Source organism: Doryrhamphus excisus, chromosome 5 (genome assembly GCF_030265055.1).
Source record: "Doryrhamphus excisus isolate RoL2022-K1 chromosome 5, RoL_Dexc_1.0, whole genome shotgun sequence".
NCBI classification, from domain to species: Eukaryota; Metazoa; Chordata; class Actinopteri; order Syngnathiformes; family Syngnathidae; genus Doryrhamphus; species Doryrhamphus excisus.
In genome coordinates this window covers 19,702,468-19,721,075 of record NC_080470.1, presented here as the reverse complement: position 1 = coordinate 19,721,075, position 18,608 = coordinate 19,702,468, and the positions used below count along the sequence as shown (strand labels likewise).

At 36.0% G+C, this 18,608-nt stretch overlaps 1 protein-coding gene across 2 annotated transcripts; it reads right to left on the bottom strand.

Moving 5' to 3' along the window:
- Positions 1-1,713: 1,713 nt before the first annotated feature.
- gorab (golgin, rab6-interacting) lies at positions 1,714-7,971 on the bottom strand. Of its 2 annotated transcripts, XR_009129865.1 has the most exons (6): positions 7,759-7,971; positions 6,950-7,220; positions 6,766-6,867; positions 6,556-6,696; positions 4,808-5,303; positions 1,714-2,406 (listed from the first exon to the last, which is right to left on the bottom strand). XR_009129865.1 is itself a non-coding variant. In XM_058073419.1 (5 exons), exons 1-5 carry the CDS (start codon positions 7,817-7,819, stop codon positions 4,868-4,870), a joined length of 1,011 nt encoding a protein of 336 aa, XP_057929402.1. In that variant the 5' UTR covers positions 7,820-7,971; the 3' UTR covers positions 3,161-4,867. The 2 variants fall into 2 exon arrangements, 1 of the variants encoding a protein (XP_057929402.1); XM_058073419.1 differs by lacking the exon at positions 1,714-2,406 and having other exon boundaries at positions 3,161-5,303.
- Positions 7,972-18,608: the final 10,637 nt, after the last annotated feature.

Here is an 18,608-nt window from a genome sequence, read left to right as displayed (position 1 = left end):
TCTGGGGTTTTTTCATTGTAATGAACTTTGTCAGTATAATGTATGCATGTATGCAATGTATGTAATATATGTCCAGACTTAGGGAAAGTATTAGCATGATGGTATTAGCATGATGAGAATGTGTGTGTGTGTTGCAAATGAAAAGCAAAGAGCAATGGGGGTTGGACGGAGGAGGTGATGGAAGGGTTGATGTGTTCAGGACTTGACTCATAGACTCAAAGACGTCCCCGAGGTTCAAGACCCTGATTTGGGAAAAGAACACTTGATGCCATCAAAGGCAAACAGATTGAATCCAGATGTGCGCCTCTCGTTCTTTCCATGTATTTAATGAAGGCGCGGGGCTGGAGGAGACTTTTTCATCATTACTTTTCCTCCCAGATCCTATTTTCATTCCGGTGCCAACGTCGATGAAGAAAAAAAGGCCTCCCTACGTCCCAGAGCCCAAATATTTTCCTGTGGGGGCCCCTTTTCTTTGTTTGGTTTCATGTGAACTAAGCAGCGTGTTTGCTTGACTGCAACGGTCTGTCCTTGGAGGACGAGCCTGGGTGGATTTCGTGTCCTATCAAGTCCATTTATACAACACTCCGTGGTGCTGGAACATATGTGTCACAACAAGGACATATATTACACACATAAAAGCCAAAAAAAACCCCAAAATAAATATTATTTATGTACTGAAATTTTTATATTATGTATATTAAATTAATGTTTTCAAATATTTACATTTATTTAGAATTTTTGTCATTTTTTTTGTCTCTATACTTTAGGGACAAAAAATGTCATTATCCCAAAAAGAATTAATACATAATAAATAATAGATTCAAGAAATAATTATTTCAAAAATAATAGCAAATTAATAAAATTATTAAAATTTATTTTAAAATGTAATAAATTATTTACTGTAGAAATCTAATTTATATACTTCAAATATTTCAAATATTTACATTTATTTAGAATTTTCGTCATTTTTTGCCCAATGTCTCCACACTTTAGGGACAAAAAAAATTCATTATCCCAAAAAGAATTAATACATAATAAATAATAGATTCAAGAAATAATTATTTCAAAAATAATAGCAATTAAAATGTATTAAATTAATATAATTATTAAAATTAATTTTAAAATGTAATAAATTATTTACTGTAGAAATCTAATATATATATATATATATATATATATATATATATATATATATATATATATACTTCAAATATTTACAATTATTATAATTTCTGTCATTTTTTGCCCAATGTCTCCATACTTTAGGGACAAAAAAATGTCATTGTCCCAAAAAGAATTAATACATAATAAATAAGATTCCAGAAATAATTATTTCAAAAATAATAGCAATTAAAATGTATTAATTTAATAAAATTATTGAAATTACTTTAAAAATGTAATAAATTATTTACTGTAGAAATCTAATTTATATACTTCAAATATTTACATTTATTTAGAATTTTTGTCATTTTTTTGCCCAATGTCTCCAGACTTAAGGGGACATAAAAATGTCATTATCCCAAAAAGAATTAATACCTAATAAATAATAGATTCAAGAAATAATTGTTTCAAAAATAATAGCAATGTATTCAGTTAATAAAATTACAAAATTATTAAATGTAATAAATTATTTACTGTAAAAATCTAATTTCTATACTTATATTATTTTGCTTTATTTATTACATTGCTTTTTAATATTAATATTTTCTAAATTGTGCCATGTTTTCTCTTCATTTAACTTTGCCGTTATCCCAACAAAAAAGAAAATGCTAACAATGCTAAGAGCCAGCATGCTAACAACTATTGTGCTAATAACTATATTAATAGTTTAAATGCCGATATGCTAACAGATTAGGTGCTATTCTATTCTATGTAGTGCTTTTCTATTTAATACACCATTCATAATCATAATATCATAAACAATTTAAGCTTTATATGACACAATCATCCACGTTGACATGTATTCATATTACAAAATATTTGTCCAAATGCATGTGTATGTGTACATGAACATGGGGGCCTTAGGAACTTTTACAACAGCCCCCCTAAAATAGTTAAATGGACCTAAAAACGACCATGTCTCCGGCTTGTCTCCAATGGGCAGGCGTCACCAGAAGAGAATTCCCTGCATAGGCAATCAAGCCGAGTTTTGGGGGGAAGGGGGGGTTGGTAATGGGGGCTGGTGGGTGTCTGTGTCCGTGGCACAGGACGGAAAAAGTCAACATGTCCTCTAAATGAAGGAAATGCAAGAAGACAGGGGACACGGCTCTACTCCAATCAGCGGCAAGGGGTCACCGGGCAGCGGCGGCACGGTGGCGGCGCTTTGACTGCAGCTTGGGGACCGCCGGCATCATTAGCATCTTTACCAGCATTAGCATCATCAGAAGGATCATCGCACTTTGCATCCTTATATGGCCGACAAGAATGAAACAGTCAATAATGATCTAATTAGCAATCAGTCATACATTTACAAGCAAAAACTTTAAGAATAATATTATTAATTAATAATTAATAATATAATAACAATTTAATAATATTTACAAAATTAAAATGTAAAAATTTTGAAAAAAATCAGAAATTTATGAGTAAATTTATGAGTAAAAAGAGATAATATTACAACAATAAATTTGACTGTTACACTGGAATATTACAATAATCTGAAATTTCTAGAAATATTATAATAATTATTTTCAATTTACAAGTCATACATTTACAAGCAAAAACTTTAAGAACAATATTATGAATTAATAATTAATAATATAATAATAATTTAATAATATTTACAAAATAAAAAAATTAATTTTTTGAAAAAAAACAGAAATTTATGAGTAAAAGTAAACTGAGTAAATTAGTAAATTTTTGAGTAAAAAATAGGTAATATGACAACAATAAAATTGACTCTTACACTGGAATATTACAATAATCTTTAGAATAAATAAATAAATAAAACTATAAATAAAATAATTTTTAGAAATATTATAATAATTATTTTCAATTTACAAGTCATATATTTACAAGCAAAAACTTTAAGAATAATATTAATTCATAATTATTAATAATAATAATTAATAATATTAGCAAAATTAAAATTTTTAATTTTTGGAAAAAAATCAGAAATTTGAGTACATTTATGAGTAATTTTGAGAAAATTTATGAGTAAATTGAGTAAATTAATGAGTAAAAAAGAGGTAATATTACAAGAATAAAATTGACTGTTACACAGGAATATTACAATAATCTGAATTTTTTTTAGAAATATTCTAATAATTGTTTTCAATTTACAAGTTGTACATTTACGAGAAAAAAAGTTGTCAATTTCAGATATTAAGAATATTGAACACTTTATTAAAAAATGTTATTGATTGTAACATTGTAAAGCTATCATAAATAATGCTTGGATAAGGAAACATTCCCTGGGTACAACATGTAAATATACAGTACAGCTATGTATGTACTATGTACTTTGTACGCACATACAATATAAGTGCTCAGATGGATGTCGTTTTTGTCAAGATGGCGGCTGGTGTGAGCGCTTACTTAAGTCATTACCAATGACTTGGCCGAGGAAGCCCAAAAGTGCAGCGTGCATCGCCTCCTTACCGTACATACCACCTGATTGACAGCTAATTATTATTGCCATATTCCATATTCACCCATATTCACCTACACTTGTACCAACCCAAAATTAAAGCATCCCAACACTACATCGTATTCTAACAGACGGACACTGTGTTGTATTAGACTGATACCCTGCAGCGCCCCCTTAAGGGCCCCCCTAATCAGGAAGACCCACCTGAACATTTCAATGACTCACACAAGGCAGAGAGGCTGGGTCACATGAGACCCAAAATGGCGCTCAACAACATCATCTGTGTTTGCCATGACGGTTTTCGACCCCGTCCCATTTTGCTTTGGGTTTCCGTCAATCAAATACTAATTAATTTAACATTTAATGTTACTTTCTAGGCTGCACGGTGGACGAGTGGTTTGCACACAGACCTCACAGCTAGGAGACTAGGGTTCAATTCCACCCTCGGCCATCTCTTTGCATGTTCTCCGGGTACTCCGGTTTCCTCCCACATTCCAAAAAAACATGCTAGGTTAATTAGCTAACTCCAAATTGTCCATAGGTATGAATGTGAGTGTGAATGGTTGTTTGTCTATATGTGCCCTGTGATTGGCTCGCCACCAGTCCAGGGTGTACCCCGCCTCTCGCCCTGAAGACTGCTGGGATAGGCTCCAGCACCCACCCCCCCCGACCCTCGTGAGGAAAAAATGAATGATTCGGTTGAGCTGGTTTCATAATTATACCTCTTGAGTGTTAAGTTGGTGTGTGATGAGTTTAGTGTTCTTTGTACGAACACTAACACATTCCAAAAACATGCTAGGTTAATTATCGACTCCAAATTGTCCATAGGTATGAATGTGATTGTGAATGGTTGTTTGTCTATATGTGCCCTGTGATTGGCTGGCGACCAGTCCAGGGTGTACCCCGCCTCTCGCCCGAAGACAGCTGGGATAGGCTCCAGCACCCCCGCGACCCTTGTGAGGAATAAATGAATGATTCGGTTGAGCTGGTTTCATAATTATACCTCTTGAGTGTTAAGTTGGTGTGTGGTGAGTTTAGTGTTCTTTGTACGAACACTAACACATTCCAAAAACATGCTAAGTTAATTATCAACTCCAAATTGTCCGTAGGTATGAATGTGAGTGTGACCCCGCCTCTCGCCAAAAGACAGCTAGGATAGGCTCCAGCACCCCTCGCGACCCTTGTGAGGGAAAGCGGTAGAAAATGAATGAATGTTACCTTTTGTGGATTTCTGGTCTCGTTGTTCGAATAAAGCTACCATACAAATTCCACACTATGTCACGTCGGTACTACTTTTACATCTTGCTCAGGGGGCGTTTCATTCACAGGTTGGCGCTCTGGTGGGACACCGCCACCCTTCCCCTGACGTTCATCCTCTAAGGGTCCACACTGCACTGTGACCTCCGGACTCTGCGTGAGACCGTTCTCCTCCTGCCCGTGTTTCTGTGACTCTGTCTCCTCTTCCTGCTCCTCCTTCTCATGGCTCTGCGACGCCAACGTCTTCTCTTCTTCCAGCCTCTGCCTTTCCAGCTCCTCCTCGGTGGCCTGAAGCTGCAGTTGATGCATCAGTTCCTCCAGCTTGAGGGCTTTGCGCAGCTCGTTTTGTTGTATGATGGCGCAGAGGTGCTCCGTCAGCTGCTCCTTTACGTCCGACTTCTTGTGGAGGTCTAACTTGGCCATCACGTACTCCGTCTCCGCCTTCTCGTAGCGCTTTCTAAAAAGGGGAAGAAATGAAGGATGAAGAGGGGCTGCCACTTTAACGCACTGGATTAGCACTAACATACACACTAGTATGCACGCACAACAATGCAATTTTTTAATGTAACCCGCAAGGTATGCTGGGAAGCCCACACGCACACTTCCCCAACAGGAAGCCACCCACTACTGCAACCCTCCTGTTCATGCAATATGGTTCACAATGGCGTTTGTACGTTAACACAATATTTAAACAAACTTTATTTAAACACGACTGAATACAATAAAACAAGGGTGTCCAAAGTCTTTCTGCCATCCATCTTCTAGGCCGCTTATCCTCACCAGGGTATGCTGGCATTCATAATTACCCATGACAGAATTCATTACAGTGAAAAAAAAACAAATAGATTTTATTTATGTATTTAGATTTTTATATTATGTATATTAATGTTTTCAAATATTTACATTTATTTAGAATTTTTGTCATTTTTTGCCCAATATTTCCATACTTTAGGGACACAAAAATGTCATTATCCCAAAAAGAATTAATACATAATAAATAATAGATTCAAAAAATAATTATTTCAAAAACAATAGCAATTAAATTAATAAAATTACTTTTAAAATGTAATAAATTATTTACTGTAGAAATCTAATTTATATACTTCAAATATTTACATTTATTTAGAATTTGTCATTTTTTACCCAATGTCTCCAGACTTTAGGGACAAAAAAATGTCATTATCCCAAAAAGAATTAATACATAATAAATAATAGATTCAAGAAAGAATTATTTCAAAAATAATAGCAATTAAAATGTATTAATAAAATGATTAAAATTACTTTTATAATATAATAAATTATTTACTGTAGAAATCTGTAGAACTGTAGAAATTTCTTTACTTATATTATTCTGCTTTATTTATTAAATTACTTTTTAATATTAATATTTTCTAAATTGTGTCATGTTTTCTCTTCTTTAACTTTGCCGTTATCCCAACAAAAAAGAAAATGCTAACAATGCTAAGAGCCAGCATGCTAACAACTATCCCAGCTGTCTGGGGGCGAGAGGCGGGGGTCCACCCTGGACTGGTGGCCAGCCAATCACAGGGCACAACCATTCCCATTCTCATTCATACCCATGGACAATTTACAGTCTCCAGTTAACCTAACCTGCATGTTTTTGGAATGTGTTTTATTTTGCAGCCCTAGGGCCGCACTTTGGACACCGCTGCACTATGTTGTAAGCGCGTGTGAATGAGCCGTGCTACCTGGCGGCCGTGTAGTCCCAGCTGGCTTGCTCTATCTTTCCTCTTAGAATGCCCACGTCGTTAGAAACCATGTCATCAAGGGTTTGCAGCTCCTTCTGGATCCTCTTCAGCTTCACGGCCTCAGCCTGAGTTTGTTTGGACCTTCAGACAACGACCACTTTGAGAAGCAGGGCGGCATTTTATTCACGAGCGTGTAACCGAGACACTTACTTCTCAGCGATGGTTTTAGCCAGCAGAGCCTTCTTACGCTTATTCTGCTCTTCCATCGTCTTTTGTTCCTGTTGCAGTTGCTCCAGACGAGTCTTGTCTCGGCTGTAATCCAACACCAACATTGTCAGTCATCATTATTGTGTTTTTTTTTTTACATTGAATAACATACAAAGTAAACACTGACAGTTGAATCTGTTGGAGGTCCAGCTCCTTCACAACCGGAAGTGGTTCCTCGACATCTTCTTTACACTTTTCATGTGTTGTTGCTTCTTTTTGGAGAGCTGCCGGAGCGACGTGGTCGTCCTCCACTGGCTGCTTATTGAGCTGCTGGTCCGGCGGTAGGCCATTAGAAGACAATCCAGCACTTATTTCCACGACTTGATGCAATTTTCTCTCCCGTTGCCTTTGCTGGAGACTCCGACTGGCAGGTCTCGGTTTGCGCATGATCGCGGATTCTGCAAAAAAGACGCAAAAGTGCCATAAATCCAAAGAGATATCAAATCAAATCAACTTTATTTGTAGAGCTCAATGTCCACCCTCCATACTAGACACACACACACAATCACACACAGTAGGGAGACATGGCACTGAGTATCAAAATATTATGCAAAGTAGTAAAAAAGAAGTATTAAAACACAGTACTACATAGAAGTATAACACTAGAATCAGACATCATGCAAATATGAATCTGAATCAGAGCAGACATCAGGCTATGTAGTAAAAAGTAAACAAAGCAGACACTCGCAAAGACAAAGACTAGAGACACATGCAAGTAAAAACAATAGCATCCAAAGTAAAAAGATACATCATACAAAGACGAGAGGCTACATGTAAAGTAGTAAAAACAAGTACCGTTAAAGGTAAAAAGACAACATGATACAAAGTAAATACAAAGGAGTGTCATAAAAATGCTAAAGTGACATCATGCTAAGTAGTAAAAACGCATAGTAATAGCTAGAACGATATAGCATACAAAGTAAACATTCAAGCTACCTTGACCGTTCTGCTGCAATCTCCGCAGCTCAGCTTCGGAAAATCCCGCCCATCCGCTCATTTTATAGCCTCAAATCCGCACTACATTAAAAAAAGAACCGAAAAATGTCGTCCAGCGACTTTCCTTCCGAATATTCACCATAGAGTCAACTTAGGGGAGAAAATGTTAAAAGAACGCGTCGTCGGCAGCCATTTTGACAGAAGGATGCCACGTCAAGGACCCGTAAAGGACCCGCAAAGGTTGTCCTAGATATAGCCTGTATTTAAAACATTTTCTAATTGCAATAAGCTAACTTTATTTTCACCCCAAAACGTAATATTGTATATAATTACTTGTACCTCCGAATACAAAATACATAATAATAATTTCTGAGCCGTTTGCCTGGAATTGATATGCTAATAATCAGGATCCGAAATGGCAATTTTTTGGCCTGCTGCTTGTTTTTATTAGCCATTACCATACTGTAAACCTCGAATAACAATTTTAAAAAATCATTTTGATTTGAATACGAAGGTATTATGGCTTTAGGCTTGACTAAATATAATCAATGACCGTTTTAATCATTCATGTAATAAACGGTTTGTGCTTGGCTTAGTTTATAAGTCCATATCTCCAAAATTATTAAATAAAATGCAATTGTGACACACAAACTGCGCATGTGCCAAGTACCATGTAATGAAGGCTCCAGTGTAGAATACATTGTGAAATTATGATAATTATTTAATAATTATCTCACAATTTTGAATTTTATCTCACAATTTTGACATTTTAACTCATAATTTTGACTTTTTATCTCATAATTATGACTTTCTTATCTCACAATTATGTCTTTTTCCCTCACAATTGACTTTTTATGTCATAATTTAGATTTTTCGATCTCATAATAATGACTTTTTATTTCATAATTTAAATTTTTTACTTCACTGAAGCCTTATTCACATAGAATTTTATAATTTCAACTTTTTATCTCATAAGTTTGACTTTTTAACTCATAATTATGACTTTCGTATCTCCCAATTCTGATAATTATTTCATAATTATCTCACAATTTTGACGTTTTAACTCATAATTTTGACTTTTTCATTTAATAAATTCATAATTTCTTCTTCACTGGTGGCTTGGTCATATGGCACTTTTTATGGCATTTTTCAATCTCACAATTTCAATGTTTTGAGTAATTATGACTTTTTACCTCATCATTTTTGACTTTTTATCTCATAATTATGACTTTCTTATCTCACGATTATGGCTTTTTCACTCACAATTGACTTTTTATGTCATAATTTAGATTTTTCGATCTCATAATAATGACTTTTTATGTCAGAATTTAAATTTTTGTCTTCACTGAAGCCTTATTCACATAGAATTTCATAATTTCAACTTTTTATCTCATAAGTTTGACTTTTTAACTCATAATTATGACTTTCTTATCTCCTAATTATGAGAATTATTATTATTATTTCGATCTCATAATAATGACTTCTGTCATCATTGAAATTTTTGTCTTCACATAGAATTTCATAAATTCAACTTTTTATCTCATAAGTTTGACTTTTTAACCCATAATTATGACTTTCTTATCTCCTAATTATGACATTTTATGTCATTTATTTATTTTTACGTGTGCAGTTAGTTTCTCACAATTTCAACATTTTATTGAGTACTTAGGATTTTTTACCTCATAATTTTGACTTTTTATCTCATAATTTAATAAGACTTTCTTATTTTACGATTATGGCTTTTTCACTCACAATTGACTTTTTATGTCACAATTTAGATTTTTTTATCTCATAATAACGACTTTTTATGTCATGATTTAAATTTTCGTCTTCACTGAAAAATTTAGATTTTTCTAAATTAAAAATGTAGACATTTTTTTCTGAAATAGAATTTTATTTTATTTATTTTTATTCATTAAATAAATAAATTAATTTATTTATTAAAACTTTTTTATCTCCTAATTATTTATTATTCCTAATTATCACAATTTTGAATTTTATCTCACAATTTTGACATTTTAACTCAGAATTTTGACTTTTTCATTTCATAATTTCATAATTTTTTCTTCACTGGAGGCTAGGTCATATGGCGCTTTTTTATGGCATTTTTAATCTCACAATTTCAATGTTTTATTGAGTAATTCTGACTTTTTACCTTATAATTATGACATTTTATATCATTTATTTATTTTTACGTTTGCAGTTAGTTTCTCACAATTTGATTTTTTTAATGTCACAATTCTGACTTTTTATATCCTAACTTTGGAGACAGGAATGCATGACTTCCGGACGTGATGAGTGAAGCCAAATGCAAAGCTGTATTTGATGGTATTTCAAGTGGCTTGTCATGGGTTAACCACCATGTTGTTTTTGGTCAGCAGTAAAGTCTGGAAGGCGGACACAGTTTGAGGTGAAGATCAAATTACATCCTGTGCATGTAAAGTGGAAGCTTGGAGAAAATGCAGACTAATTATGCGGGTAAATCAAGGTGCGCACGTTAGCGTGGACTTCCACTAAGATTTACGACTTTATAAGTTGTTGATTATACCCATAGCTTGTACTCAACCACCAATAATTCATCACATGACTTTTATCCAAGCGTTGATTTGTCATTCTTCATGCCGTGTTTCTGGCACGAAGAGGTCAAGCCGTGGATTTAGTGTCTTTTTAACCTTGAGAGTGAATGTTAAATAATGACCTTTGCTTGGCAACTCATAAAAGTGGCCTCCTTACATCTGGGGGCCAATTACGTCGAAGTTAAAAGGCGAAACACCTCAGGAGGGCAAACACTGCCGTCAGTGTGGAGACATGCATGGGAGCCAGATGGGAGAGAGACACTTTAGCTCGAGAGTCTGCTGTGATGAAAAGGAGCCCGAGGAGAGCACATGGCTCATTACCGACGTGACCCGTGGAGGCACATCAAGGTTAAAGGTCAGGGAAGTCAACCCTTAGCGGGAACGGCCAGTCACAATTAGGCAGGAGGACGGCGACTGCACCCGGTTCACAAGTTCATCACGATAACGCAGAGGTGTTTAGGTTTTGGAGTTTTAAAATGTGACATGCTCGCATGCTAACATTAGCATACTCGCATGCTAACATTAGCCTACTCGCATGTTAACATTAGCCTACTCGCATGCTAACATTAGCCTACTTGCATGCTAACGTTAGCATACTCGCTAATGTTAGCATACTCGCATGCTAACGTTAGCATACTCCCATGCTAACATTAGCATACTCGCATGCTAATGAATGACGTACAGGCGTACATTCCCTGCATATTCACATGCTAATGTACTACTTGCATGCTAACATAATTACATACTCACATGCTAATGTTAGCCTACTCGCATGCTAACATAATTACATATTTACATGCTAATGTTAGCCTACTCGCATGCTAACATTAGCATACTCGCATGCTAACATAATTACATATTCGCATGCTAATGTTAGCCGACTCGCATGCTAACATAAGTACATACTTGCATGCTAACATTAGCATACTCGCATGCTAACATAATTACATACTCGCAGGCTAATGTTAGCCTACTCGCATGCTAACATTAGCATACTCGCATGCTAACGTTAGCATACTCGCATGCTAACGTTAGCATACTCGCATGCTAACATAATTACATACTCGCATGCTAAAGTTAGCCTACTCGCATGCTAACATTAGCAAACTCGCATGCTAACACAATTATATATTTTTTAACATTTTCAAAGGTAGGCACTTATACACACACTTGGCTATGTGGGTGTTAGGTGCTAGGTGTTAGCATGCTAATATTAGCATGTTACCATTGTTAATATGCCGTACATCATTCAAACCCTTCCATGGTATGTTTTCATGGCCAAGGAATCTAAATATGTAGATAAAATAAATGTATGTATACATATTTATTTTGTGAATTACTGTATGGGGAGGGACTCGGGCGGAGGGCTTTTTAAATGTATGTGTTTAATACTATTTTTTTTAATAAAAGGAACAATAAAAAACACCGCAGGCCATCAATGGCCCATGGGTCGCACTTTGGACACCCCTGCAATAAAACTAGCATTAAAATGAGTGAAGAAGTGTTCATGTATTTGTAAGGGCGTAAACGTATAAAATCATACTTATTTCCATCTTGAGTATACAAAAGCGCATTGTCTGTAAACGCGGCGTAGAACATGAACACATCATGTATTCATTTATTAACTAAAGTGGTGAAAAGCCAAAAAAGGGTGATGCATTGTTCCCCTTCCCTCCAACCTCTCATCAGCAATTTGTGTTGGCTTGGCGCAATATAACAGGGGCTTTTATTTTGGTTTCACTGCGGGAGGTCAACTATTCCTGGCATTTGGAATCGGGAGAGATGTTGCCATGTTTCTGCCTCTCATTTCTCAACCCTTCCCAGCAGCCCGTCTCAGTTGGGGGACGCCGCAATTTGTGTTCCACCAGAAATGGGCCATGCGTGATGAGTCAGCAAACATGGTGTGTTTCTGTGGAATCTAGTGAGGAACTGCATGTTTTGTTTTTGTCATATTGTTGTATTCTCAGCTCTGTTTGTGTTGTCACCCATTTGGCAATGAAAAGGAAAGGAGTTGTGATCAAACTTGAAACATGACACCCCTTTCCTATTGGTGGAGTAAGAAAGCTCCGCATCAACCAATCAAAGCATTGCAGGCCATTTGGTTGCTGAGGGAGAGGGGCAAGGGTAAGTAAACACTGCCACCATGTGGACAAATACCCCTAAATACACCCAGATATCTATCTCAAAGTAGCATCCAATATTAATAAATGGAATATCTTTGTAGTTAAAGCACCATAAAGTACCATTATTAGAGCCCCACAGAGGGAAATAACACCCCTATAGTCACCTTTATACTCCTATTCTTCTTTGCTTAAAACACATTGCTTAATCGTAATGCGCAGGTTATGTAACCATTGCAGGGACACTCAAGACGGTAGCTGCTAGCGTAACTAACAAGTTAGCGCAGCATCCGATTTCATGCTGTATTTTATTGCTAGCATGCTAACATGAGCGGACAGGCATTTTTTGCCATTTTTCTCAAAATGAATTGAAGCAGACACGTAGCGCTATCATGCTAGGTGTTACTATGCTAACATTAGCATGCTCACACGCTTACATAATTACACATTTTTAGCATTTTCAGGGGTAGTGACTAATGCAAACACTTAGCTCTATTATGCTAGGTGTGAGCATGTTAATATTAGCATGCTAACATTAGCATGCTCACACACTTATATAATTACACATTTTTAGCATTTTCAGAGGTAGCGACTTATACACACTTAGCTCTAGTATGCTAGGTGTGAGCATGCTAACATTAGCATGCTCACACGCTTACATAATTACACATTTTTACCATTTTCAGAGGTAGTGACTTATACAAACATTTAGCTCCATTATGTTAGGTGTTAGCATGCTCACACACTTATATAATTACACATTTTTAGCATTTTCAGAGGTAGCGACTTATACAAACACTTAGCTCTATTATGCTAGGTGTGAGCATGCTAACATTAGCATGCTCACACGCTTACATAATTACATATTTTTAGCATTTTCAGAGGTAGCAACTTATACAAACACTCAGCTCTATTATGCTAGGTGTTAGCATGCTAACATTAGCATGCTCACACGTTTACATAATGACACATTTTTAGCATTTTCAGAGGTAGCGACCTATACAAACACTTAGCTCTATTATGCTAGGTGTTAGTATGCTAACATTAGCATGCTCACATGCTTACATAAGTACACATTTTTAGCATTTTCAGAGGTAGCGACTTATGCCAGCACTCAGCTCTATTATGTTAGGTGTTAGAATGCTAACATTAGCATGCTTCCACACTTACATAATTACACGTTTTTAGCCTTTTCAGAGGTAGCAACGTACACAAACACTCAGCTCTATTATGCTAGGTGTTAGCATGCGAATAACATGCTCACACGCTTACATAATTACACGTTTTTAGCCTTTTCAGAGGTAGCGACTTATACAAACACTTAGCTTTATTATGCTATGTGTAGCATGCTAACATTAGCATGCTCACACACATATAATTACACATTTTTAGCATTTTCAGAGGTAGCAACTAATACAAACACTTAGCTCTATTATGCTAGGTGTGAGCATGCTAACATTAGCAATTACACATTTTTAGCATTTTCAGAGGTAGTGACTTATACAAATATTTATCTTTGTTATGCTAGCTGTTAGCATGCTAGCATGTTAAGCCCGTATGAGAGAGACAAGGTCAAACTTGTTCTGGTTCTGTTTAAAATCTTCTCCTCAGTTCTTTTCAATGGGTTATATGTAAGTGTTGTGCACCTCTGGTTGTTATTTTAAAGCTATTTTATCTCACGACTTAATAAATGGAATTTGAATGTGTAATTATACAAATATCTAACACAGGCTAGGATCAAGCCAGCACCCTCTGACAATGAATGGTGTAATGGTACAGCTGCTGCTCTTTAAGGCAGTCATTGTGGCAATGAGGGCAGCGTCCGATTCCTTGCTGTACATGCCCCCATGGTCCTACATGGATGGATCAACTTTTCCACCTTGGGTTTAAGGAATTTGGGTGATTTTGATCAGGATGCTTCACTGTGATTCAGGAAGAATCTTCCGGTTATATATTGGAAGAGCAGCACCGAACGCAAGCATCTCGAACGATTGCAGCACAGAAAAACAATTTTTCCCAGCCGCTCCTCCTACTCGCACATTTCATCCTGGTTGTTCACCGATTCGGGGGATTTCACATTTTCCCTGCACTGCTTCCAGGACGTTTACAGTTGGCGTCAGTGTGCATTGTTGGTCTGGTGGGGGAGTTGGGGGGGGGGGGCTTTGAAGTCTCCCCACATCTGCAGGCAAGATGTGTACAAGGGGCGGGGCTTTGGGGGTGCCGAGTGAGCATCCATTCGCAGGACGTTGTGTCGGGTCTACTCATGTCATGTGACAATAAACAACAGGAATATCTTTGTGTGTGTGTGTGTGTTTTATCATTGTGTGAATGACTTCCAATCTAATGTTATTATGACAATAGCCACAACAGGAAGTGACTCCCAAGGCTAATGTATGAGTCTACAATAGGTTACGTCTTAATTATCATTCTCATGGCTTATTTTCTGTCTTTTATGTTGACTATAAAGTAGTGCTAAAGTGACTATAGGGATGCTATTTCATCTTTAGAGGGCTCTGATGATGACATTTCTGAACAGGTTTTCAATGCTCTGCTTCACGTTGTGAAACGGTGCTAATACCCCGGTACTATACGCTACACTACATGCTGTAATGCAGGGGTCTCAAACTCGCGGCCCGCGGGGCGCATAGGTGTGAGCATGACTTATACAAATATTTAGCTTTGTTATGCTAGGTGTGAGCATGCTAACATTAGCATGCTCACACGCTTACATAATTACACGTTTTTAGCATTTTCAGAGGTAGCGACTTATACAAACACTTAGCTCTATTATGCTAGGTGAGCATGACTTATACAAATATTTAGCTTTGTCATGCTAGGTGTGAGCATGCTAACATTAGCATGCTCACACGCTTACACAATTACACGCTTTTAGCATTTTCAGATGTAGCGACTTATACAAACACTCAGCTCTATTATGCTAGGTCTTAGCATGCTAACATTAGCATGCTCACACGCTTACATAATTACACATTTTTAGCATTTTCAAAGGTAGCGACTAATACAAACACTTAGCTCTATTATGCTAGGTGTGAGCATGCTAACATTAATATGCCTACACGCTTACATAATTACACATAGCGAGCCCGCGAGACGCTAGTTTGAGACCCCCACTTTGATACCAAAGTTTCATGTTGAAATGACAGCTTAAAGCTGTGTGCACACCGTGTGACACAATTAACATGATTTTGCCCCGCCCATACTGTTACCCTACCCTGTTACCCCGCCCTGTTTTGCTTTGGATTAGCAATGAAGCTAAAGGCTTATGACGCTGGGTACAAATAAATGCAGGAAATGATTTGGAATAAAACGGAAAATACACGTTAAGATAAAGCATCTCAAATGTCAAACATGTTGTTAAAGTTACGACGCTGCTCCCAGATGGAACTGAGTATGATGCTAACTTGCTAATTGGGTCAAATTATTACGTTTCATTAATGTTCATGTTAAAGGTTAAATAACTGTTAATACTGTACATTTGAGTCTGAAAAAAAAAATTCTCTACCAACTGTATGTGGTTTCTTACGTTTTTCTTATTTGCTGTTTTATTATTTTACTTATTTATTATTTTTTTGTAATTATTTATTTATTTTTTCGCTTATTTTGTGTATAGAAAAATAAAAATGAAGATATTTGAGAACAGTGGAATGTTTTATCAGATATTTTGGTGTGGAAAACCGGAACCAAAGTACTGAAAAAGTGTAGGGTATAGCAGAAGCTAAAGCATTGAAGATAGTTTTTTTATTGATTTTTTCCCCAGTTTTTAATAAATGCGTTTTGGTTTTTTTTTTGAAAACCTGATGCGGCCCGGCTTCACCCAGAACCTAGCTCCGATGGCCCCCAGGTAAATTGAGTTTGAGACCCCTGCTGTAATGCAAAACAAACAGTGACGGTGACTTCTGTCCTGTTTTAGTAGTTTTCATTACAACAAAGAGGGGGCAGAGCATGGAGCCGTGTGGCACGCCTTGTTTGACTACCGCTGGAGCTCGGCTGGAGCTAGGCAAAATTCCCCAAAAAGTGCAGTTCCCCTTGAAGTCATTTGTTAGCATTGAAGCTTAGAATTGCTACGGAAAGCCTGATTTGTCATGATAGCAAAAATGCTAACAAGAAATTTAAGGCGGTTGTTTCAATGATTTTTAATGAATTAGCATCAGTGGCTAAAATATTTCCTGTATTTTATCAAAAACATCACAAATGTCTTCTATTTTGTCTTCCACTTGGTCTGTGTTTTAATTGTAGTTTTTGTACTTTCCAGTTCTTATACTCCACATTGTATTTTAGACATCAAATAAAAATACACAATTATACCAAAATTTGTATCATTTGCATGAACACACTCACAATACAATTGGAGATCTTCTGTGCCTGGGGACAAGTCCAGGGTGTACCCCGCCTCTCGCCCGACGTCAGCTGGGATAGGCTCCAGCATACCCGTCATCCTAGTGAGGATAAGCGTCATAGAAAATAGACGGATGGATAGATGGATGGGTCTTCTGTGCTTTCCAGTGCTATACATTTCATTATGAAGGCTTTGATACAAAGCAGAGTGGGGGTTTGATTATTGATGGAGAGGACTGCAAGAAGCCGGCGCTTTATGAAAACAGAAAATTCATATTTAATCGAACATTTGGGGTTTTTTGTTTTTGTATTTTGCTTCACTTTATCACTTTTTAAAAAATAAATAATAATAATAATAAAAATAATAAATAAATGAATAAATTATGGCTATTTTGTGGTTGAGTTTGAACAATTATTTTTCAAAACTTATGCATAGTTAGATAAATGTGACCTAAAATCAGGCAAATTTTTGACCTAAATTCAGCATTTTCAAGCATAAAAATGGCTAAATGAACAAAAATACAAATATAATGTACTCGCTTTGCCTGCCGAGACAATCGCAATTCTCCCAATAGGACTATAGGGGTGTTATATCCAGTGTAGAGAGCTCTAATAATGTTAAAACCCATATATGAAAGTATGAAAATATGTCATTTATAAATAAGGAATCCCACTTCACGGAAATTCACTTATCACGGTCGGGTCTGGAATGGATTAACTGCAATAAATGATTTTATTATATTTTATTTTAATTTTTTGAGTTGTCTTGTGAAAAAAGAAATACTGACCCAAAGAGTTCCAACGCCAACTAGCGGAAAAGTTGTGTAACTGACGTCCTATCCTATCCTACGCCAAATCCTATTATTAGATTCAAAAATGCATATTTAAGCAAATCTTAATGACCCAAATGAAACATTTTCAAGCATAAAAATGGCTAAAGGAACAAAAATACAAATATAATACACTCTTCTGTGCTGTTTGGACTGTAGGCTACTGAGGGCAGCGACGCTTTGCGTGCCGAGACAATCACAACTCTCCCAATGTGACTATAGGGATGTTATATCCAGTCTAGAGAGCTCTAATAATATTAAAACCCATATTTAGAAACATGTCTTAAACAGGTTTTCTATGCTCAAGTATGAAAATATCTCATTTATAAATAAGGAATCCCACTTCACGGAAATTCACTTATCACGGTCGGGTCTGGAATCGATTAACTGCAATAAATGAGGGATTACTGTACTTTTTTTACTTATTCCTTTTATTTTTTATTTTTTGGAGTTGTCTTGTGAAAAAAAAATGAAATACTGGCCCAAAGAGTTCCTGACTGTACAGTCGTCCGTCGCCACATCCTATCCTATCCTACGGCAAAATCTATTATTAGATTCAAAAATGCATATTTAAGCAAATCTTAATGACCTAAATGAAACATTTTCAAGCATAAAAATTGCTAAATGAACAAAAATACAAATATAATGTACTCGCTTTGCGTGCCGAGACAATCACAACTCTCCCAATGTGACTATAGGGGTGTTATATCCAGTCTAGAGAGCTCTAATAATGTTAAAAGCCATATTTACAAACCTGTTGTAAATAGGTTTTTTTATGCTCTAAGTATGAAAATATGTCATTTTTAAATAAGGAATCCCACTTCACTGAAATTCACTTATCACGGTCTGGTCTGGAACTGATTAACTGCAATAAATGAGGGATTACTGTACTTTTTTACTTATTCCTTTTATTATTATTTTTTTTGGAGTTGTCTTTTGAAAAAAGAAATACTGGTCCAAAGAGTTCC

Excerpts from the sequence above, each read along its gene's own strand:
- gorab (XM_058073419.1), bottom strand. The coding sequence starts at position 7,819 with ATGAGCGGATGGGCGGGATTTTCCGAAGCTGAGCTGCGGAGATTGCAG. Across the intron at positions 6,868-6,949 it reads GACCTCCAACAGATTCAACT|CCGAGACAAGACTCGTCTGG; the intron begins GTCAGTGTTTAC and ends GTTGGATTACAG. Across the intron at positions 5,304-6,555 it reads TGGGACTACACGGCCGCCAG|AAAGCGCTACGAGAAGGCGG; the intron begins GTAGCACGGCTC and ends TCCCCTTTTTAG.